Source organism: Acanthochromis polyacanthus, chromosome 11 (genome assembly GCF_021347895.1).
Source record: "Acanthochromis polyacanthus isolate Apoly-LR-REF ecotype Palm Island chromosome 11, KAUST_Apoly_ChrSc, whole genome shotgun sequence".
NCBI lineage: Eukaryota > Metazoa > Chordata > Actinopteri > Pomacentridae > Acanthochromis > Acanthochromis polyacanthus.
Genome location: NC_067123.1, coordinates 18,201,332 through 18,226,327, shown reverse-complemented (window position 1 = coordinate 18,226,327; position 24,996 = coordinate 18,201,332). Strand labels below are relative to the sequence as shown.

The following is a 24,996-nucleotide window of genomic DNA, read 5'->3' as shown; positions in this document are numbered from 1 at the left end:
TTGCGGCACTGTAACTATGACAACAAGTGAACACTACATCAGCTGCCTGCTGACGATCACGTGACTGAGATCCAACTACAAATCCACCACTGTGGACCACAAATTTTTTAAAGATTCCATCTGTCGGAAATCATACATCGACTGAGCAGCCTTAGCTTAGGAGTACTTTGGAGTGCTTTTCTTGTTCTAGAATAAACTAATTCTGCACACTGAAAGTAACTTGGTTCACTGTTTTGGCCGATCAAGCACAGATGCACTGGCCATGTTGTTGACTTTATCTAGTGTCAAAAAGTTATTTTAACCTAGTTTTCAATGTGGCATCACATGACTTAAATTGGGCCAAACAGCACTGAGGACAGGCCAACCTCATTTCAACCACGAATCAAGATCTAATTAACCAACCCTGTCTCTTACAAATGATGTCTCTATACAGCTAAACTGCAACTAGAAATATGTATTTGAGAAAATAAAATTGTGACCCAATTACATTTCTGCCACGGTAATGAGGAAACATTGTTAATTAACACATTTGGCAAAATGCAGATTCTTTGATATGGAACATAGCAGCATTATGTTCACTGGAAACATGTCGTTTTCTGCCAAAATGTGCAATATTACATTAAGCACACGTCAGGCAATAACAGTACTTGTTTAAGGTTAGAGAACGACTGGTCTGATCCGCAGGTCCAGGTTTCTCTATTTGCAGCTCTTTTTCTAAATGCTGTTCCCCAAGGCCACAGGCTCCCTGTACATCTTCACTAAACCTACTCAAACACTGATATAGTCCTTCACCTCTCTGAACCTCAATATCCACTCGTGTGTTTAAAAGGCATGGTACAAAAACTCATTTATCTGAGCCAGGAAATGTAAAAACAGGACTTTGTAACATGTCCTTGATCGTATCATGAGTGCCACGCTCTTCCACCAGATAAATTCAGCAAATCTTTGCTTAAAATCAATAAAACGGGAAATTTTATTTCATCAAAATCACTTTATTCTACTAGTGTCTTATACAATACACCATTTGTCTCCAAAAATGAACAAATAAATAAAATTCTGCGTTTTTTATTTTGGCCATGACTGACTCAGCTGTGACCAAGAGTCACATGACAAAATATCATGGACTTTTCAGCTGAACTTTGGGCTGTGTTTATACAGAGCAGAGAGAAGACAAACGTAAAACCCATACTTGAATACAGAAATAAATGCAGTAAGGCTCAGAAATAGTACACAGAGGAGCAAGTTGCCAGAAAGTTTTTTTGAAGATACATTCAGCATGGTTGATATGCAGAGTAGTAGGAAAACACTGAGTTTGTAGAGGTTGCAAAAAATTAAAACTGTAATTATCCATAGTATGGAGACCACCACAGTGTTTTATTAGAACACTTGTGGATAAAAACAATATTGTGTTTTTATGCACAATATTGTTTTTATGTGTTTCTTGTGCAAGACTGGTAGCACAGCTTTAAGTCCAACACAAATTTCCCCAAGTGTGACAATAAAGTGTATTGAATTGAATAGAATGTTAGGAACAGCACTTCGAAAAATGCCATACTTCTCATATCTTTCTTGTAATGAAATTCCACTTGTGATTGGGTGTTTTTTTTTGTGATTTATGACATTCTAACTGTGTCAAACTGCACAGACATTTTTGAGTTGTGCTGTTTTCAGAGAGGCACCAGAAGTTTGACTGAAGTGAATAACTACATCAAAAACATTCAGAATCTGTTTGGGGTTCAGAGAGCAAAGCAAATACTTCACTGAAGGTTGCTTAAAATGCCATAGCTTAGCAAGGATGATGAAGTAAATACAGGTTTTGCCAATTTTTAGAATGAGAAGTTCTAAAATGAGGCTGTACAGTGGGTTAGATGTTTGCGCTTTCGCCTTGGTTCACATCATGGGATCTTTCTGCATGAAGTTTGCATGTTACCCCTGTACGCATGGGTTTTCCCCGGGCACTCCAGCTTCCTCACACAGTTCAAAAACCTGCTCAGGTTAATTGATAATTCCAAATTGTTCGTAGGTGTGCATGCAAGTGGGATTGTTTGTCTTAATGTGTAGCCCTATGATACACCAGTGACCTGTCCAGGGTGTCCCCTCCCTTCACACTAACTCAGCTGGGATAGAGTCCAGCCCCCAAATGACCCTCATGAGGATTAAGCGGTGTATAGATAATGGATGGATGGAAGTTCCAAAACAACACTGACCTGCAAAGAGACAATTAGCAATTTCAGTCAGATCAAAACAGAAAAGAATCAAACGCATCAGGCTTCAAATGATCCCATCTGTTGAACTCCTGTTGTGTTTTGAGACAAAAGCTGCAGTGTGAATGTAAATTTCAAAACAAATGTATTAATATGTGCGCCTGATTATAATCTTCTTTTGTCTTTTCGTCTGTCTCATGCATACACACATCCTCTCTCACACATGTTGACTGGGCCACTGGAGCTCCCAGGAGGTGTGTGATGTATGCAGCACAGTTCAGCTTCCTTTGTGAATCCCCCAGTGGAGGTAGAAGACAGCAGGCAGGGCAACCAGACCACTGACCCACAGTGGTGTGCACCCCCCCAGGGATGCTGCCATGGCAATCATTTATATGAATCTACAAATAACAGCACTCATTACTATACTGTTTGTTTTATCTGTTTAGATTGTTTTTTATGCCCAAAGTTCAGACATGCTCAGACATATCTGTATCAGACGGCTGGCATTCATTCTTCTGTCTCTTTGTCTCTAATGTTGGAAATAATATAGTCTCTGCTTTAGTCTGTTTCACCCACCAAAGGATGATCAAGGAGGAAACAGCGTCTGTTGTCTTTTCATCTCATTTTTCATATTCTTGCTATTCTTTTTACTGATGTTTCTGCATATTTCATATCTAAACTTTGTCCTGCCCCAGTCAGTAAGGTGAGATCATACTAATGTACTGACATGCCTTTTATCATGCTTACTCTCACAGAAACAGCCTCAGTGCAATGATATTTTTAAACAAGCAAACAAAGAATCTATTTTGTTTTTCTGTAGTTTGTCTCATTGATTTACATCAGTGTCTTTACACTACTGTTCAAAGGTTTGTGGCCACCCAGGCAATTCCATGTTTTTCATGAAAACTCACACTTTTATTCACGTGCTAACACAATCGCGCAAGGTTTTTCTAATCATTAATGAGCTTTTGAACACCATTAGCTAACACACTGTAGCATTAGAACACAGGAGTGATGGTTGCTGGAAATGTTCCTCTGTACCTCTATGTAGATATTCCATTAAAAATCAGCCGTTTCCAGATAGAATAGTCATTTACCACAATAACAAGGACTGGACTTTATTTCTGATTCATTTATTGTTATCGTCATTGAAAAATCTTCTTTTCTTTCAAAAATAATGACATCTCTGAGTATCCCCACACTTTTGTAGGGTAATATATTTAGTATGTGTTGACATGTAGGCACTCCTGGGGAAATATTTGTGAATTTTCCTTTTTCTGTGACTCATAAATTAAATTTTAAAAAGAGCCTTTCTTCTGAGACCTACACTTTTTAAATTATGAAATTTGAAAAAAAAAAAAAAAAACTAACTATGGCATGCCACTCAGTTAATTCTCTGAACTTGATAAACGTTCACATTCTAACATGAAGCTAACTGATAGCTACAAAGCAAAGTGAGATGATGAACAGACTTCAGAACACTTCTAGCTTCAGTTTCCACTGTTTGAAATGTCATTAGAAACTGTGGAAGTCAACACCAGGTGTGGAAGAGTAAGAAAACTTTTAGATGTGCTGGGCAGAAAGGCAAATCTAAACCCCTGAGTGACTGCAGAGGAGCTGCGGGGAGGTTCAGCTGACACTGGAGTGGTGAGGGAAAAGGAGCACCATTTGAAGAAAAGGACAACTGTTAAACATAAAGGAGGAGTAGTGTGCTTTGGGGTTGTGTAGCAGCCAGCAGTACAGAAACACCGCAGCCAGGCAAGAAAGTGGAAGTGCAAAGAGGCTGGCTTCTGCAGCAGCACGATGATCCAAAGCAGACCTCAGAATTCAGCATTTCAAGAAGCACAAGCTCTTGGAGTGTCCCTCAAAGGCCCCTGACCTGACTACCACTGCAAATCTGTGGGGAGAACGCTAACACGCTGCGCTGCTGAGAATGTGCAGGAAGAGTGGCTGGAAATTCATCACTCAAGAACCAAAACATCAAGGCGAGTTACTGACTTAGGAGAGTGACCAAACTTTGCTCGCGCTGCAATAATCATTTAATTTAAAAAAAAATGAAGTAGGCTTTGATATGCATTCATATTTGAATGACACATTTACAGGGACTTCCTATACGTTTTTCTTTCAGTTACAAATCCAGTAATCTGTAATTTGTTCAGGAAGCCCATGAATGCGCAGCGTAAGAGAGGAGCAGACTTCCACTAACACATACTTCACCAGCTTGCCATTTCACTGAACATTTCTTCAAGGTGTAGCTAAAAAAAAAACTGGGGTGAAACCTTTTTAATGTGACGCATTAGTGCTTCAATCACAACAGCTTCACAAGCAATGGACAAGTACAAAAACACAAGCAAATGACTAAATTAGTGAGTAAAAACGGCATTTATGTAAAGCCTTGATTATCTCCCCTTGTGGATGTGCACATGGAAAGTCGCAGACGCTACAGATGTGGAGCCATTGCTTTGGTTCCACTAGAGTCCACCTGGAGGACCCTGTTTCATACATGTGCAGTAGGTCATATCTACGTATTCTCTGTATGCACAAGACTGCATTTTGAGCATAAACTGTCACAAATTTTGGAGAGAGATGAAATTGCATCAAATCCCTGCGTACTCGAAGACGTGAAAAGTTTAACACTGATTTGACACTGCTCTTAAAAGGAAAAGTTCAATGTCAAAACAGTGTAGGTATAGCATGGCTGTTTCTACAAAAAAATAAACATTTTTAGTATATTTTGCAGAATTATGAGTATAATAGTTAAACAGAAAAGGTGTTAAGTTTCCATTTGCGGCAAATTCCAGAAATGAGCAAAACCAAACTGAATAGGGAAGCTCTATGGAAACTGAAAATTAGAAATAAACTCTAAAAAATAAATTCTTTGGCTACCAGTAGAGAGCATACAGCAATATTAAAATTGAACTACATTTAATGCTGATTGTTGTCCATACTGAGACAGGCCTGCAGAGTGTGCCCTGCATTTTGGAGTTTATTTCCATCACAAACTGGAGTCACACTCTCACAGATCTTAAGACGCGTCTAACTAGCGGTTGCTCTGATGAATGAGAAAATAAAGATTTTTCATTTTGATTTAGACATCCAATTCCTCTACACATTAGAGGAGGAGGCAAATTAACAGGAATAAAAACCACTGCTCCACAACAACAACCAATATTGAAGTTGCCTGTCTGTCTGTGTTGTGTCTATTTACACTTCAGAGTTCAGCAGCACACAGAGCTGCACACCTGAGCTCCTTGCCGGGAGACGGATCCCCCCTGGGTGAACCCGCCTGCTGGTTTTCATGTCGGAGCAGATTTTTTAGGTGGTGGTGAAAAGACAGGAGGGAGGAAACGAGAGGGAGTAAATATGCGGAGCTGAAACAGCGGAGCTCAGGCGAAGGCAACACAAACCAGAGTGTGTCAGAGTGTTTCTGCAGCAGTGGGAAATACCAGGGGCCACTTACAGAGAGGAAATAATTCAGCAGCCGTGCAGCTGCCTGGATAAGTCACTGCTGCCTGAGATCTTATCGTCATGTTCAGACTGATTAGCTTCAAACTCTCAATTATGACGCCTCCACTTTTTATTTCGTAGCCAGGGTAGTCTTTTCAATGTGAATCAACCTGAATTTCAATCTGCATACGAAAACTAAGATTTACGTTCAACAACAGGAAATTAACACAACAGTTTGCATCAATCTTAGTACATTAGCACAACATATTCCATCAAAGGTAGTAGCAAGTGTGGCCTAAACACCGCGAATGATTCCACTATCCACACCACAATTGAAAATACACCTGAATGCATTGCTTTAGTAGAATTTATTTGTAAACGAAATGAGATTTTGCATCATGTTTGTTCAGCTTACAAGACCTCTGGCACACATTCTTACAATATCCAAGTAGGCAGGAGAGGGGACTTTAAATCATGAGCTCAAGGTGAAGAAAGTTGCCAGTTTCATTAAGTTACCGATTTAAATCAAATCAACTTCTAAATCATGTCATTATTATGTCAACTCAACCTGTCAGAATAATGTTTGTAACTTAAAAGGGTCATCTAACTCCCTAATTTAGCTCCTTAACTTTACACCTTTAGTTTTACTCTGCCAAGGAGCGGCTGAGTTCTGTGACAATTGGTGTACGTTTGTCTGTCTGTCTGTCTGTCTGTCAGCAACATTACTCAAAAGTGGACCAACCTATTTGGATGAAATTTTTAGCAAAGGTCAGGAATGACACAAGGATCAAGTGATTCGATTTTGGCAGTGATGCGGTTTATCGTCGGGATCCACAAATTGGTTAAAGATTTCTGTATCATTGCGAGATAACAGCACGGCGTCACTGTAACTATGACAACAAGTGAACACTACATCAGCTGCCTGGTGATGATCACATGACTGCCATCCCACTACAACTCAACCGCAGCGGACTTATTGAGACTTATCTGCTGGAAATCTAACAAGGAGCAATTGATGAAATTGTGGGGGTGTTTCCGAGTCCCATCAATTCCCACCGTCCGCTACATATTTAGGCCACGCGATTCAGTATCCATATATAACATGCACATGCATAACACACGCCTGTGCTCAGTGCAAGGTCATTCTGTTTGTGGGTACATCTATATTAAAAGGCCACATTCTATGTTGTTGTGTTTCCGCCATGACCTTTTTTTCAAGATTTCAGCCATCGGTAATGATATAATGACTGAGCAGCGTTGGCAGAGTACCCTACTCTCTGAGTGCTTTTCTTGTTTATTCATGTAACCATATATTGAATGAAATGCTGGGAATATGTCCGTGAAATTATTTTTTTAGAGTGAAACCCAAGAGACTAAAACTGATTTTACTGTATCCTTATCCTGCAATTAAATGCTATTTTAAGTGTCTTGTTTGAAGTAGGTTTTCCATGTCACAGGCAGGTTTACTAACCACTTGAAGTTTTTTCCTGCCATCACATGTTCTTGTAGCCATTCACTCAGTTAAACACGCGCAGCCGGTGTGAGTGGAGGGTCAGCAGGACTCACCAACGGGCGACGGGGTGCTGCCGCTGCTGGACGGCTGTTGGATCTGCAGTCGCTGAGGTGATGGCGGCGGCAGCTGAGGCAGGGAGCTGATGACAGAGGGGAACAGGAAGGGGTAGACCCCGGGCGTGTAGCGCCTCATCTGGACCAGCGGAGGACTGCTGCGGGGCTGGGCACGGCTGGCAGTCTTCATCACAGCGATGGGCGAAGGACGTGCTGAGCACTGAGCGAGCTGAGGCGTGGAGAGGCTGGGAGGCCATCGGGTGACCCCCTGGCTGCAGTTAGTGTGTCTGGAGCAGGCGTGGTACCACCTCAGCACTCCAGAGATGCATGGTGGTGGAGGTCAGCGTCACCCAGGTGGACTCAGTGGCTTGTTACACTAACTCTGTAACACAGGCACATATTCGCTACGGTTAGCTCCATCTCTACAGGACATGATGAATGAAATTGTATATTCTCATCAACAGACATCCAATCCAATTCACCATCATGACAAGCCCAGGGGACCTGACTGCATATAACAAGGTGTATGTCTGTCAGTTTGTATTCGTCTATTACTCTTTTCCTGTCTCCAGTTCTTCCTCACTGGCTTCTACAGATACAGGCAGGATGCTGGATCAACTCCTCATTGGCATATCTGCAACCTGGCTGTCCAATCACTGTCTCTAACACTAAATTTTTGTAAATCCAAAACCTGTCCACTTTCTTTGACTGTATACAACTGCCACACCATTTAAATGTCACATTTTTGTCACTGTTCAAGAACATTTGAAAGTACACATCCCTTATCCAAACAGATCACATTTAATACTCTGATTTGTGGTTTTGTTCTCTCTGTGGCTGAGTTACATTGTCAGTGGGTCCACCACTGAATTTTGATACACATTTCGAGATCTCCTGAGTGTTGCCTTCAGGGATTCCTCTGATGTTCCTTTCAGCATCACCAGTAGGTTATAGTTTTCAATTATCTAGTCAAACATCCCAACATCTTTCACGGTGTGCAGGTACTGAAGGCAGGATTGCTGGATGTCATTTTAGAAAGATATGAAACCAAAATCCCTCTTAATATTTCAAGATTACATTCATAAGAAGCTAAGTTTAGACTCATACAACGGTGCTGTCGTTAGTACATTCTAAGCTGGATACAGCGTCTGAACATAAAAGTCGACTGTATTAGCACTGGGATCCCGCAGGTCCCAGTGCAAACTTCGAGGGAGTGGGAAGTCAAAAAAATAAACAGATTTCCTGTAACCAGAAGCAGTCTACAAACATTTGCATGTTTTTACAATAGAAAAGCAAAGCTAGTCTGACATGGATACATTTTTCTGTTGTTACGGATGTAGTTAGAGACGAACTGGACTTTGTTGCGTTCATTGTCCAAAGTATTGTAATACTAATGATGGCATAAATCTGCCCCTCTGGACTGTAGTGACACCTGCTCCACTCTTCTGGGTCAGAGTAAGCTCTCCTTAAAAGATAAAACACTTCATCTGCACATATTAGACAATGCAATATCAAGAAATGCATGAAATCTGTACTTTTTGCTTCAGAAGAACAAATTCCTATGAATGCAGTTGTAATTTTGTTACTTTTATATTGATAGTTACGCATCTCTTTATACAACAGTAAAATAATGTGTTTTCTCGGTGGGATGGGAAAAGACAAGCAGTCACTGGAACTCGGAACATTCTGTGGGTGTGAATGTTTGTGGGTGCAGATCAGAGAGGAACACATTTTGTAGGAGTGGAGGTTAACGGTCAGAAATCCAGCGGGGCGACTTTAACCTTTAAATGCAGAAGTGGGTCAAGAATGACCTGGTTAGGTTGTTTTCGTGCAATATTTTTTGTTTTGTTGTCATGAAGACCACGAGTCTTCTCTATAAAGATGACTTTAAAGTGACCTCTCAGTGCAGCAACACAAAGACAGAAAACGTGTTAGAGACTCTTTAAAAGTCTCAAGCCCTCCACGCTGTAAAACAGCAGTTACAGCAAGCTCGGTTCAGCTGTTGAAACCGATACAGTAATGGGGGATTTCTGAGCTATTCCCTGCATAGAATTTGTCTTTATAAATCAACTGGAGCTCTTTTCATCTTGCACGTCCACCGTGAGTCTCCTCATGTCAAGGTCGCTGCCTCCTGACTGGAGGTGCAGATGAAGATGAGCAGGGTGGGGCTGGGGTCTGAGCAGGAGCCTCTGCAGGATTCTGGTTAACAGAGTTATAAACTGCTACGGTATAATGGCGCTCATAATGCTCTGATCTGCAGTCATGGGGCCATTAATATGATATGTAACCACACTTTGTAATTAACAACCACCAGATAGCGTCTTGGCTCTGGGCTGCATGCTGCTGACAAGAGCAGGGATGTGGTATTAAAATGTGATCCAGATTTCTTAATACAAGATTTGAAAGCTCAGCATAGACCAGGGGTGTCAAACATGCAGCCCTCGGGCCAAAACCGGCCCACCAGAGGGTCAAATCCGGCCCATGGGACGACTTTGTAAAATGTAGAAAGTACAGAGAAGACATTAACTGCAATTTGTAAAACTATAAATTTAATATAATTTCTAGAAAATGACAAGTTGTTTTGATCATAAAGTAAATTTCTATATTGCTCCTTGTTCTTTTGTCAATCTGAGTCTCAGTTTTGTAAAATTTTGTCTCGTTTTCCTAGTTTTTTTGTCATAATTGTTTTGTCTGACTTTTGTCGTTTGTCTCACGCTTTTGTCGCTTTGTGTTTCGCTTTATTCGCAGTTTTGTATTGTTTTTGTCATTTCGTTTCATGCTTTCTGAATTTTTTGTCTCACTTGTGTCATTTGTCCATTTTTTGTCACTTTGTAACTTGTCGAATTTTTTGTCTCTTTTGCTTAGTGTCGTTTGTCTCATTTTGTTTCTCACTTATGTTGTTTTGTGTCTCATTTTGTCCCTTTGTGTCCCATTTTTGTAATATTTTGTCTTGTTTTTGTAGTGTTTTGTTGTTTTTTTTTCAAGTAAAATACTACATCATTCAGTTCCAGATACCTGTGACTAAATGTTTTGTGCCTTTGGAGATCCACTGCGACCTGTAAGTTGTAATGTGTAAATGATAAATTGAAGCATAATGTTGTTGAAAGTGAATTCATTTTTCTTAACAAATTTCAGCTTGTTCGTAATGCTTTGCAAAAAGATAGTGCCCTAAATGTGAACAATTTTGCACTGAAACAAAGGAAACATTTGGAGTTGTCGCTTTGATTTTACCAGTCCCACCTACTTGTATGTGGCATAGACTATGACCTAAAGTTACACTCTTCCAAATTTTATTGTAAAAAATACAGCAAAATACTGACAGATGTGCTTGCTGTTGTGACAAATCCTTTTGTTTAATTCACATGTTTTTACAGTATTCTGCTGTGGCTGATCAAGTTTGTTTTTGGTTCCAAAAAAGCTTCAGATTTTATACTAATGAACTACATTTTGGCAAAACCATACATTACTGGTTGAACCGTGTTGTGATTTGTCACACTGGAGCAAATGATCTCTTTATATGTAATTTTATGGTATTTAATCCATGCTAAGACTAACCTTAAAGAACGCTTTTTGTGTGCAGGTTGTCAGCAAGCCTCTTTTTAAGCTGAATGAAGCAACTTAAATCTCTGCAAAGTAGTTACAACTTAGAATGTTAACCCTTAGATGCACAAGTGGGTCAAATATGAACCGGTGAGGTCGGGTTTTTTTGCAATATCTTTGCAATAGAAAGTTTTTATCATTTAATATTCCAGCTATTCCTCAAAAAACATCTTTTTAATGTCATTCCATTTATGTTATAAGCGACTCTTATACTTTTAAAGAAGCTGTAACATTTGTATTACTACCCCAAGCACTTTAGCACTGATAATATCATGCAAGAGGTGATGCACAAACTTGGAGAGATGGAGGCTAGCAACAGCTGGAGGAAAAGAGTGGAAAAATGTAAAAAAAAAAAAAAATAGATGTTGACATTTTTCTATTAAGATAAGATAAGATAAGATAGATTTTACTGATCTCACAAAGGAGAAATTTACTGTTACAGAGCTCTTAGGAACAAACAGGGGTGCAAAAAGTCACGAAAGGTGCAAGTACAAGATAACTCTTGTATACATTGTTATAAGATAGAAAACTTTTCTTATATACATTGTTGTAAGATAGAAAACTTTTCTTATATACATTGTTATAAAATAAGATATTGTCCGTGCTGTTCTGTTCTGCTGTTCTGTGTAATTTTCTTCTTTTTTAATGATCAGAATCAGTTAAAAAATGAAAAATAAACACATTTCAAACATGAACAACATTCTTGTGTGGTAAAAAAATGTAATACAAATACATTATTATTCTACACCAACATGAAAAAATGGTGTAAAAAAAATCACACAGATTTTTTTTGGGTCATTTTTCACCCACTTATGGCATCGAAAGCTTAAAAATGTTACAACATTATATATATTTTATTTTTAATAGAACCAACATCCACTGCTGTGTCCACTTCACTCACTTTCTTTCATCATTAGGCTGATGATTACTTATTTGCAGCATTGCACAAATCTGTGCGGAAGTTACATCAACGAGCAAACACTGTCCTCCAACACTGACAGTCACAAGGAAGTCTCGAGCTGGCATCTAACGGAGGCACTGTTTGGCATTTAAGGGGACATGCGTAGGGAAATTTGTGCTTAGTACGTGGTTAATGAGAAAGCTGTGTGTAAATATGAAAAGCATTCTCTCTACCTCCTGTGTGTAAAAGTCGTCTGAGGTTGTGGGTGTTGAGCTGTCTGTGTCTCGGTAACAGGTTGAAGCAGTGGGAGATAAGAGAGTCTGCAGCTTCCAGCAGAAGGAGAGCTGCTGCTCGTTTGGCTCCAGCAGACTTTTCTCCCCTGTGGTTCCCTGCTGTCATACACACACAATTGTAACAAGTTCAATCAGGAGGGACAGAGGAAACACACACACACACTTTCAGCAAGTTCTGTTCTCACTTACTGGAGGTTTGATCAAACCTCAGTCTCAGGTTTTGAGTGTAAGGCCTCTGTGAGAGTAAATCACTGCACACTGGTTTGTCATACAGGAGCAAAGTACTGTAAGCATTTCATCTTTAATCTCAACAACTGTAAGGTAGTAGTAGAAGGAGAAGTTCAGCATTTTATTGCTGAGTGACAAAAGGGGAGTCTGGGTAAAATGCCCTAAATTTGATTTAATTTTTGGTTTTTATGTTTCGTTGGGGTGCTCCAAGATGGCAGTTAGTGTGAGATTATTGTGTAAAGTTGTTCAAAGAAAACAGATACATATTTCTGCTGACTAAAAGCTCCTACGTTGTTCACTCCTGTCATGGACTGTATACAAATGCCATTCCAGAATTGGAGGATATTTTACGTCACACCCATTAAATTACAAATAATCCATGTACAAAGTATTAAATACACATTACAGCCAATGACATAGATTATAAAGTGAAAGCAAGAATAGAAACTATACTCCAGTATATTATGATGGCAGTACAACTTTTAATTGATCCATTATCAGTCATATTGACTTGTAATGGCCCTTGTGATAACTTAGCATGATTTCGCATTTCATATCATTGGCTGTAATGTGTATTTAATACTTTTTTGTTTCGGGGGGACTTTTTTAAAAGAGTGTTGAAAATGGAGTTTGGTTTCTTCAATTATACCAAAAAGTTCATCCAATCATGATGCAGGACTTTGATTTTGGAAAAACATTTCAAAAAGTTATAACCCTAATGTGCACATATTTCGAAATATTTTAAATCGTGTGACAACAGTGAACATATATCACTGACTCATTTCCATGTTCACTGTTGTAAAATTTTTGTTGACAGATTCATATAAACCTGTTGTTCCTTTTGCTTCTACCATTTTGGTTTCTGTTTTTAGGTACACTACCATAGGCGTCAGTTTAGGAGGGGACGGTGGGGATGTCCCCCCACTTTTTGTCAGGGGTCATTTTGTCTCCAACACATTCAAATTCTTCATATGTAAGCCGTTGTAAACCCAGCTATTTTCAGCAGTATAGAAAATTCCGACGCTCCTGAACGCACCATCTGCGCTCGGCCGAGAGTTGCACAGACATGCAGCACACCTTCGTGAGGTTAGAAAAAAAACGTGCAGATGCTAAATTTGCGCCCGTGCCAAGTGGAAGCTCCGACCAGAGGCGTGCAGGGGCAAAATTTCGGCCTGGGAGAATTAGTACTATACCGGCCCACAGACCCCTCTACCTGTATGTACCGATAGCTCAACAGGTAGAGCCTTTGGTGCGGTGATTGTGAGTTCAAGCCCAGCTTAAGACACTTCGCCGCCGTTCTTCGACATTTTCTCAAAGTGCTGTCTTACCAACGACACGGAAGCATATGAGAAAAGCAGGCGTGAAGCACCAATGCTAAACTTTGATCTCAAGTAGAGGGCCACAAAATATCGTCCCACGGGCCGCAGTTGGCCCGCGAGTTTGAGACCCATGATTTAAAGCATTATTATTATTATCATTATTATTATCATTATTATTTTATGACTGGAGCGGCCCAACAATAAAGCGGCCCACCGGGGATATCCCCGGTGTTCCCGATTACCCAGCACGCCACCCAGGATGTGCATTTCCGTCTGACAATGGCTGTGGTCTCCATCCCCCCACTTTTAAAAACAAACTGACGCCCTTGTACACTACTGTTCAAAAGTGTGGGGTCACCCTAGGGCTGGGAGATAAATCGAATTAATTCAATTAATTCGTCGTTTTAAAACCTGACGATTTGAAAATTTGCCAAATCGTAAAATCGAGGTGAGCTTAAAAATATAACAATACAGATTCTTCTTCTGTCTTTCACAACTTGTGCACTGACGTTTGCTTCTGCCTCTCATCTCCTTCCGCCAAAACACTCACACCCCCGTCATGGCGGACACAACAGCAGACGAAGAGTTGGTTGCGAGAAAAGGGCCTCATGTTACATCGATTATATGGAAGTGGTTCGGCTTTGACAAGACTGACACAGAGCAAACTACAGTCATGTGCAAGGTTTGCAAAAGTACTGTGAAAACGAAGAGCAGCAGCACAACTAGCCTCTTTCAGCACCTCCGGCAGAGGCATCCTAAAGAATGGGCAGAGAGCCCGCAGCTATGGCAGTGCAGCATGGATAGCACTAGCCATAGCAAACAGACCGCAAAGAAACAACAAAAATCGATTCAAATCGTAATCGTTCAAGATGACTAAAAAAAAAAAAATCGAGATTTTATTTTTTGGCCATATCGCCCAGCCCTAGGTCACCCAGACAATTTTATTTTTCCCTTGAAAACTCTTATTCATGTGCTAACATAATTGCACAAGGGTTTTCTAGTCATCAATTAGCTTTTCAACACCATTAGCTAACACAATGTAGCATTAGAACACAGGAGTAATGGTTGCCTGAAATGTTCCTCTATACCCCTATGTAGATATTCCATTAAAAATCTGTCATTTCCAGCTAGAATAGTCATTTACCACATCAACAAAGTCTAGACTGTATTTCTGATTCATTCAATGTTATCGTCAATGAACAAAAATGCTTTTCTTTCAAAAATATGGGCATTTCTAAGTCACCCCAAACTTTTGAAAAATAGTGTAGATCGTTAATGAGCATCCACTAACCAAACACCTGTACTTCTGCGTAGCAACGAAAATTTCCAATATGTCAGTCATGTATGTAGACATTCCATTAAAAATCACCTGTTTCAAGCTAGAACAATCATTTACCTTATGAACAATGTCTAGACTGTATTTCTGATTCATTTAATGTTATCTTCATCGAGAGAATAAACACTTGTCTTTCATTAATAAGGACGAACAAGGACCCCAAACTTTTGAACAGTAGCAGTTGTTACACCGACCAGTAGACTGCATTCTGCATTATTTTCTGTCTATGTTTTGATTGCTTGGCTTGCATTTGCACTGGTCATAGCAGCATCACATTCATAGAATCTGATCCTAATTCCTGACTGAGTTTTGCAGCAGGTTGTCTTTGGTTGCCCAGCCACTAAATCTTTCTTCCAGGATTGTATTCTATACAGTTGGATTGACAGCCAGATTTTATTACGAGATTTTATTTAGGATTTATTTATGACCCTAAAAATCACACATTATTAAGGCAACTTTATTGTTTCTGTTAGGCCTCTATTCGTTGTTTGCCATGTTAGGTTAAATTGTGAAGATTGATGAGGCAGATAAATTGACCTTATATAATCAAATTTAAGAGGAAAGTAAACAGACAGAGCCATCGATAATGCTAGAAGTTTGGATAAGGGTAGATATTTTTGGATAAAAACATCAATTAAAGAGTCCATGAAAGAAAAACACTTAGAGAAAAGTTTGGATTGTGCTTCTTATGTACTTGTCGTCCTGGTAATGCTTTGCTGCTCTCATTAAGTAAACAGCCTCTTCAGTACCATTATGATGAAATTATTTCTAATCACTGCAAAAGTACTGAGTGCCTTTTTGAAGAAGTGAGTCACTCAAGCTCACTGGCTTAGTTTGAAGTATTATTGTAAGCAGAAGAAATAGTTTGCCAAAAATGACAGAAATTATCCAATTGACATCCAATCATCAGAATTATCAAGGACCTGCTAATGTTGAAGCTCCACATTTAGATTTAACAACATGATGTTGGGGACACATGGCAGGGTAACTATTGTTGCTCTAAAGATTTGACAAAATAAAAAGAGAATGGAAAAGAAATTGCCACGGAAGAAGCTTCAATATAGAGGAGGATGACGAATTCTTCTGGGAATACTTTGTGAGATGTTAATACTGCGAATAACTTTTTACAGTCTGGTATTATTCACTCAGCAGTTACACTCTTCTGCAGGTGCATCTTGCAACATCTAAACAATCTTCATTCGTTGTAGCAAAAAAAAAAAGAAGTGGTAACACAATGCAAGAATAATTCATGAGGCTTAATTTAGACAAGTAGCTCCTGCTGCTGCAGCGGATAGAAACCACAGCCGCTGAGTTGAATAAAAATAGACGACATTAAAAGCAGCAAGTTAGAGCATGTGGAGATGACAGCTTGATGGAGCTCACATGTGCCACTGAAATGCACGAGCCTCCACTTGGCAGGAACCTTCTGTGTTGCGTTTATGTACTTCTAAAAAAGTCATGGTACATATAATTTATAATAGACGCACTTTAATGTACATTGGGGTGCAGCCTCCTAAATATTGTACTCTATGCACTGAATTTCAGGCAGTTCATCTGGGATAGCATCAATTAATGGTTAGAAATATCACATTCCTGACTTAATGGAGCCATAAAAAGAAAATTATTGTAAAATTCTGTCTTCTGCTTTATACATTGTACTTTTCGACTTACACTTCTACAAGCAAACATTGATATTATTTTAGTAATGTCCTGTTCTGAGCCTGCTGGTCAGCTGGGGTCTTTCTGTGTGGAGTTTGCATGTTCTCCCCGTTCTCCATGCATTCTTTTCCTCTGTGTGCTTTCTCCAACAGTCCACAGACATGCGGTGTAAGTTAACTGGTGATTCTAAATTGGCTGCTTGTCCGTCTCCCTGTTAGCCCTGTGATGGAATGTCAACCTGTTCAGGATGTAAGCCACCTCTGTCAGCTAAAATAAGCTCCAGTCCCCCACCAGCTTCTGTGAATGAAGCAGGTAAAGAAAGGGATGGATAGGTGCGCTGTTCTGTCTTTCAAGTACACTGATTAAGTGGCTATGATCAAGATTTTAAAGGCTACTTTCAATATATCTAAATGTCTATTTCACAAGTCCTTTTAAAACCTTTAATGCATATTTGCCCATTCTTATGTGCGCAAGCATTAAACTTGTCAGTGAAATGATAAGATGGATTTACAGTACGTATGTCTTGAGTGTGTGCCATTAGCTGAGATGTAGTTAGCCTAGTTTGATATAAGGTCTGAAAACAAACAAAAACATAAATCCGCTAACACCTCTGAAGTTTGGCATTCAACACACACCTCATTTTTGAACCTATGCACAAACCGAAGAGTACAAACCACTACTGGTGGATTTGGAGGAAGTTTGACAACCTGGCAAACAACAGCAAGGGAGAAGACGTGCTTTCTAGCAACCTGGTCTCATGAGGATTCGTGAAACTGTCACGTAAATTTTTGTTTCGGTTTCGTGCACACCAACACGATTTTGTCATGTTTTTCGCGCCGCTCACAACGAAATGTTTTTCGTGTTGCTCACAACGAAACCCGCTGTGGTAATCACATCTGAAAGTGGTTTATACCGGCGGATTCATGACAATCTAAGCTGTCCATCGGCGTATACTGTTTGTGTAATCGCGTTTGCGGCCATCGGACATTCTTATAATCGCGTTTGCAGCCTTCGGACATTCTTTAAATTCCTATGCAAATTGGTAAGTGTACCACCGGGTTATGGTTAGGGTTATGGTTAGGGACGATGTAATGCACTGCGATGGACTGGCGACCTGTCCAGGGTGTCCCCTGCCTTCGCCCGAGTCAGCTGGGATAGGCTCCAGCACCCCCCGCGACCCTAGTGAGGACAAAGCGGTATATAGAGGATGGATGGATGGACGATGTAATGCAAAATATAGCGTTGGATTCGCAACGCTTTTACATTAAAAATATAATATACCCATTCGTTTGAAATACGTTCTGAGTGGCACGAAAAGTCCGCCGTTTAAAATACATTGGTGTGCATTTCGTTGTGAGCGGCACGAAAAACATGACAAAATCGTGTTGGTGCGCACGAAACCGAAACAAAAATTTACGTGACAGTTTCACGAATCCTCGTGAGATCGGGCTGTTTCTAGAGTCTTGTCGCCACAGTCAGACTGCCAGATTTGGTAACATCATGCATGTACAAAGGACTCATGTCTAAAAGAACTTGAACTTGACAATGGATGTTTTGATTATTCTGGTCTTCAGTCAGTGGTTTTTACAGTTACTGGAGCTGGTTATTGAGCTGGTCAATAAAGTGGCTTAAAACAAACCAGAAGCTGTTTGTGGGCACAGACTAAGCATGTAGGTTCTATTTCCTCAGGCTCTGTTCAGGCCTTAATCCACTTCACTGTGGCTTTGTTCTTTTCAAATGGAAATGTACATCAGAGCACGAGGAAAGGCATATGTACCAGGTACAAATTTGTCACTTCAACATACGACAGTCTAGGAGATGCAGTGAGCATGTAATTTATGCTTTCAGAGTAAATGAATTCAAAATTCATTTTGGTCAAATGCTAGTTAAACATGTCAATTTCCCATCAATAGTAGTGTATGATGTCGTCTATGTTAGTACAATATGTTTATCTCCGTCTTTCTGCTCCTTCTTTTCCTTCATCTCCATCCTACAGTATTTTCTTCCTGCTTGGTTTAGCAGCTCCTCTGATAGATGGAGGTTTCTCCGATGCCGACCCCTGGCATCTGGAACACAGCCGTAATGACCGGGCCAAGTGGTGCTAACATGCGTCAGAGAAAGGTCAATAGACCTGAATGGCAGTACAGGTATCGACAGTGTCATCTATCAGAGACTGGAGGGGCTCTGACAACAATTGATTGTACATCAGTCACATGGGGATCAATTACAAAATCCTTTCTGCATCATTTTCAGTTGCAGGGAAATCAAAGTGAGCAGTCTCTGCACCCTTAAGGGACAAGATATATGACAGGCTCTCACCTAATCAGACAAACCGCACAAACACGTTACCTTCATTATTCATACAGAAGCTACGAAGGGTTTTTTTTCTTTCATGGTGTGCATTATTCATTATGCTGCATGAGAGGAATTTCCTCAGTGTGGAAGACATGCAGGCGAGCAGCGTGTTTCATGTTGAGCACAGAGCTGCTCCGGCTGGGAGTCTTGGGACCCATTGTGAGTATCAGGTGTTAGGAAGACACCAGAGTGCAACTCGCTTTATTAATTCACATGCACTCACGGTCACACACAAACACAAAGACACTCACATGAAACAGTTGACTGTAGAAACAACAGAAATGTGGTAGACATTCATTATCCTGTACTCTGCTGTTCGGAAGAATACTTTTACATACATGAAGTCTTATTTTTTAGGGTTGTTTAGAAGAAACAAAAGGTAAAGCAACTAGCAATGATCAGCAACAGACACATAATTAGAAAAGAAAGTGACTCTTTGTTTAATTACCTTGAATAAACTAAAAAATCCTTTAAACGGGCTCTTCAGGATTTATACTACACTTGAATCACAACAGAGGTTGTGAGAGTGGGAGTGTTTTTTATTCCTTTGTATGGCTCCAGTCCAATTTCCAAAAATGTAACCAATAGCATAGCAATGCTTCACTCTCTCGGCCTGGTAAATGGCCATGTCTTTCTAACTAAACATCTGATGGTATCCTGAGGCTTGACATGTCCAGGCCTGAGCCACAGAACATCATTAGTCTGTCCCAACAACATACGTAGGTATAGACTCACCAAGTTCTACACAAAACCAACATTCATCTACAGATCCAAAGTTCAGCTTATGTCATGTTGGAATCAGGATGAAAACTATCAGCCATTTCACATTAAAACACTATGAATTTGGACACTATTTTCACATTTATGTTCTTAATTTACAGTTACATTGACATTGCATATATAATTCTGTCAGTACAAATATGAAATCTATCCTCTCAGAAACAGTTCCACAGTTCCACATACTAACAAACACACAAGATATTATTTTTTCTCTTCCAATGTTATAAAACTCATCTGAACTTGTGTTGTACAGTATTTCTATTTACATTACAAATGTCATTAATTAAGCCTCTGCCAGTAAGATATTCCATTAAAAATCGGCCGTTTCCAGCTAGAATATTCATTTACCACATTAACAATGTCTAGACTCTATTTCTGATTCATTTAATGTTATCTTCATTTAAAAAAAAAAATGCTTTTCTTTCAAAAATAAGGACATTTCTAAGTGGCCCCAAACTTGTGAAAGGCAGTGTAAATGGACATCCACTAACCAGATACCTGTAGTTCTACTTCTGCAAACAGTCCTGCAGATACAGGTGAGGAGCTTCAATTAATGTTCAAGTGAAGCTTGAGAATGAGGAAAGAATGTGATCTCAGTGACCATGAAATGATTGTTTGTGGCAGACGGGCTTCTTTGAGTATTGAGTTTTTAATAGTGCAGTCTCTGGAACTCACTTAGAGTCACGTAAAAACATAAAACATCCAGTGAATAGTAGTTCTGTGGACTAAGACATTTTTGATACAAAATGTCCAAGGACAGACTGTTTGGAGCTGACAGAAAGGCAGCAGTAACTTACATAAACATTCTTTGTGCCAAGAAGAAAAGCAATGAACAATCCTGAGATGGATGGCGTCAGGTTTCACTCCTGTCTCTATCTGAATCTTAATCTCTGCTAAAGCTGTAGATGGTAGACTCACGGCCAAACAGTTTTGCGTCAACTGTCCAGGCCGCCGCTCCTGCTGATGTAGGAAGTGTTTTCTTGGAATTGTTGCTGACCATGGCCACCATGATGAGTCCATGCTATGAGACTGTTTTAATAGCAAGATGAATGCCTACTGAGTACTATTACAGTTGTATTTGCAATGAAGTATTTGGAAAGTACCATACCAAAGGAGAGATGAAGTAAACTACTGAAGAATTTCTTTCAACGAAAGAATACAGTCCTGAACAAGAAGAGTAGTTCAGTCTCTTTTCAGTAACAGCAGCTACATTCCAGAAAAAAATCAAACTATCTTTTGATTTTTCGTCAAAAAGAAAAATCAGTACACAGAGAGAGATGCAGAGAAAATCTCATATGTAATGCCTTGAGATATTTACAGTAAATACATGAGATCACACTTGCATTCCTATGACACTAGATTAATAATTGCCGTTTTTAGTGAATGATTTAAGAATTCTGGCAGACAAAACCAAAAGGTCTGAAAGTTATTTACGAGGTGATGCTAGATGCTTGTTGACATACTGTACACTCACAGAGACTGCAAACCAGGTTAGCTAACCACCAACATGCTACACAGAAACATGACCTGCAAATTACTGCTGGTTGGAACGTAGAATAAAGTTATGGTATGTTTCAATCAGCAGTAACAAAAGTGGTTAGGATTTCTGGGCTAAAACAGGGAAGGATATATTTTGCAGTGTGCTCACATTCACAAATACAAATACCTGCACATGTCTGACAGGCTCAGAAAGGTGTCCAAACTGAGCCTGTTCCTCTGGGTGTTATTATCTCCACACAGAGGCACTCTGGGAAAATGTCTGAAAGCTGCTCCTAATCATGCTAAGTGTGACTAACCAACCCTAGCCACTGTTTCCTCAGGACACACACGAACAGACGTATGGCTGTGATGATAACTTCTGAGGGATATACTGTTACAAGCAGACATTTACTCCTCCGTCACTGGTGTGATGAGTGGACCCGTCTACTCCAGCAGGTATACTATGGATGCTATATAGTACAGAGGCTGCTGCAAAACACAAACACTGCACAGGACATGGTTTCTTTAGTTATTATAAAGGGCGTTGTAAGGATAAACAACCATATTGGAAGCAGCTATTCCAAAACACCGTGTCATTAGAAGTGATACATACAGCGTTCTGGTAAACTGGAGTAATTTCAACACACAATGTAACACTGTTCAGGACACTTTGTAGCTACTACACCTTAACAGTTTATCACTGCTGTTTCTTTCTTATTCCACTCTCCCTAACTACACTGCCTGTCCAAAAAAGTCACCACTTGGATTTAACTAAGCAAATAGGTAAGAGCCTTCCATTGGATAATTACTACAGTGATGAATATGTTTCAGCAGCAACAACTTTTTTAACCCGAGACGAAGCAGTGAGGAAGACATATCCTGTGGTCATGGAAAGGATGTTAATCTGATTCCGCAGTGTCAAATGATTGGCCTGCATCAAGCAAAGAAAACAACTAAGGAGACGTCTGAAACTACTAAAGAACCGTCCAACTTGTTAGTAAAACCTGAAGGATATTGGTGAACCATCATCTTCGAGGAACAAATGTGGTCAGAAGATGATCGTAGGAAATCAACAGTAGATCTCATGGCAATGTTTCATACTGAAAGTAAGAGAATTTCCACATGCGCAATGCAAAGGAAACTCAAAGGATTGCGACTAAACAGCTGTGTAGTCCTAAGAAAACCACTGATCAGTGAGGCGAATCAAAAAGGCTTCAATTTGCCAGTTAGCAAAGTGGCAAAGTGATGGGTGCATAAGGGTAAGAAGAGAGGTGGATGAAGTGATGCACCCATCATGGCTAGTGCCTAAGAAATACACTGAATGTACAACATGATGAAATAAGTTTGAGTCTGAAGAAAGAAATGCTCAGGCCAGTCTTTAACAGCTTCAGTCCACCAAATGTGGATTAGAGCTTCTAGCAATCCCCTTCATACAGCCTGTCAGCCTGATAACTGCCTGGCTTTGGCTGGAAAATGGAAACACTATTCAGGAAGATACAGTAACTGCTAATCATGACATATATTTTCTAGCTTTAGCTCAAAAGAAAACCTGCTTAATGTAATGTGTGATGTTATCATCAGTGTCAACATGACTAGAAAAATATGCGCTCAGCGGCAAGCAGCTTACAGCCAAACAGTGCTTCCATCAGGACTCTGACATTTAATATGCTGAGCCTTATATTTCCCATTTCATCAGGGCCAAAGGACGTGGTCATTACATAATGGTGTAATTAGTGGGGTTTGGTATAAAAACAGACTCAGGAAAGCACAGTGCCTGATAAGATGCCAATAAGGAGAGGAGGCGCAGCATGTGAACACCAGCACTAAGGGACATAAGCCCTCTTTTTAGATTTGGAGAGAAACCCTTAAAGACAGTCTATCACAGCTACATCCTCTGCTGTTTTCATAAACTCGAAGCCACCCGAGCTGTCTGTCCCCTCGCTAAGCCTGGAGCAAAGCCAGGCACAATATTGTTTCATTTCTCACCAAGGCTCCAAAGGAAAGAGGCCTTTTCTCCTCCTGCCTCGCACTCACAGATCTACAAACTCAGCTCTTTATCTCAGGTTTATGCACTTACAAGCAAACCTAACAGCAAAAAACTCCATTCAGGTTCTGTGTTGGGCTCTGCGTGCTGGCGTTCTGTCATCACTGAGTATACGAGCAAGTTAGGAGAGCCACGTTCACACCCCTGAGGCAGTCAACCAGCTCGGCTCATCACCTTGTTTGTACAAGCAGTGCTGGCAACAGTCGCCAGGCTCTGTCTTTTGTTTCCTGTTCCCTCCTCAGCATCCTGTTGTCTGCTTTGCATGGAATAGCCTTGTCCTCAATAGTGCTGTTGTCCTGATTAAGCTCTATCCGTCCAATTAGCTCTGCCTGCTCATGAGCTCCAGCAAAACTTTCTCAAGTCTGAGAAACTGTTTCAGTTACACTTTACTTGAGGAGCATGCTGATGCATCACAAGTAGATTATGGATTCAGCCAGAAAGGACATAAAGCTTTTATACAGTGCAGTCAATAAACACAACAATATTTTGTATACTTGCAGTGGCTTCCTGAGCTTAACTTCAGCAGCTCAAACAACCCAATGCAAAAAATAGGATGTTTAGGTTCGGCTTCAGTCTGTGAACACTTCCTTGTAGATTTGACTTTCGTTATCACTTTGCTTCAGTGAGGCAGACGGGACTTCTACTGGCTCTGAACCGATGTCTTGACTGTCAGTGATTTAGAGGTCTTCATGGGTCCACTCAATTCTGAGAAACCAAAACCTGAACTAGAACCTGAAGTGGACCAGATCCAAAGTCATTCCAATCTGTTGTGGTCTTCTGTCTGTGTGATCGATATGTCTAATACCCAAACAGATCTGAATGGACCTGCATGTGTGCGGTTTCATTGGCGATTATAAGGTTTGCCATGGTTAATCACTCACTGATGCAAGGAACAGTTCATATGGAAAGTGTTTCTGAGCCAAAATATGACAAAGCACTATTATTGTTTCCTTAGACGTTTCCTCCCACGATGTTTGTGTTGGACCTCTAAGGGGCGATTCTGAATCAAACGGGTATCCTCTCTGTGTTAGCTCTGAAAATCTGGTGCCCAATGTCAACTGAGATAGGCACCAACCTCTCACTCCCAGGTTTAGATAATGTATGGATGGATGCAAATAAACCAAATAACAATAAAGACCAGATGCATTAAGGAGCTATGCTCTGACGAGAAACTTAAGCCAAACTTTTATTTAAACCTCTTTATCGTAGTAATTATAACTGAAAGAGACTGTATGTATTTGTGTTGTCTTTCTGTTGGGGTCTGTTTGACAACAGCAAATTTTGGATCAGGTCTAATTCTCCTCAGGTCTGACAAGGCAGGAGTTCTACTGCAGAATGAGTCTCTCTTTTTTTAAAAAAAGGCAGTTTTTCACTTTTTTTCTGATGATTTATGGATTCAAATACTTAATTTAATACTTAATTGAATTAGCAACTAGTAGATAAGATAATATCTTTATGTTTTATTTCTTCACCTCAGGATTACTGAACACCCACTTTGTGATTCACTGTAGAAGCTACAATGATAACTTTCACAAAAAAATATGTGCCAGTGACAGTTACATAGATAATTATTGGGCTACAAGAACATGGACATTTCAGCATTTGAGCTGAATAATACAGATCTCTATTGACTGGCAGACCTGACTATGACCAACTGCTGTGAAAATATAATTCCGCAGTTTAATGATGTACCTACTATCAAATTATTAATTTATTTTAATTTTTTAAAAAGATTAAAAAATCTTCTATTTTCCCAAAAAGGCTTAATAATAATACTAAAAATGT

The 24,996-nt window shown here is 39.9% G+C and overlaps 1 protein-coding gene and 1 long non-coding RNA gene across 3 annotated transcripts in view; both read right to left on the bottom strand.

Moving 5' to 3' along the window:
* Positions 1-24,996, bottom strand: part of LOC127536169 (uncharacterized) — a 358,454-nt gene that overhangs the window by 188,453 nt on the left and 145,005 nt on the right. The gene's annotated exons all lie outside the window — the stretch shown is intronic.
* LOC110949715 (retinoic acid receptor beta) overlaps positions 1-24,996 on the bottom strand; it is a 245,840-nt gene that overhangs the window by 149,110 nt on the left and 71,734 nt on the right. The window contains exon 2 of the mRNA XM_051955798.1: positions 7,218-7,599. Coding sequence (XP_051811758.1) covers positions 7,218-7,407 — 190 coding nt within the window. The 5' untranslated portion in view covers positions 7,408-7,599. The remainder of the gene's footprint in view (positions 1-7,217; positions 7,600-24,996) is intronic.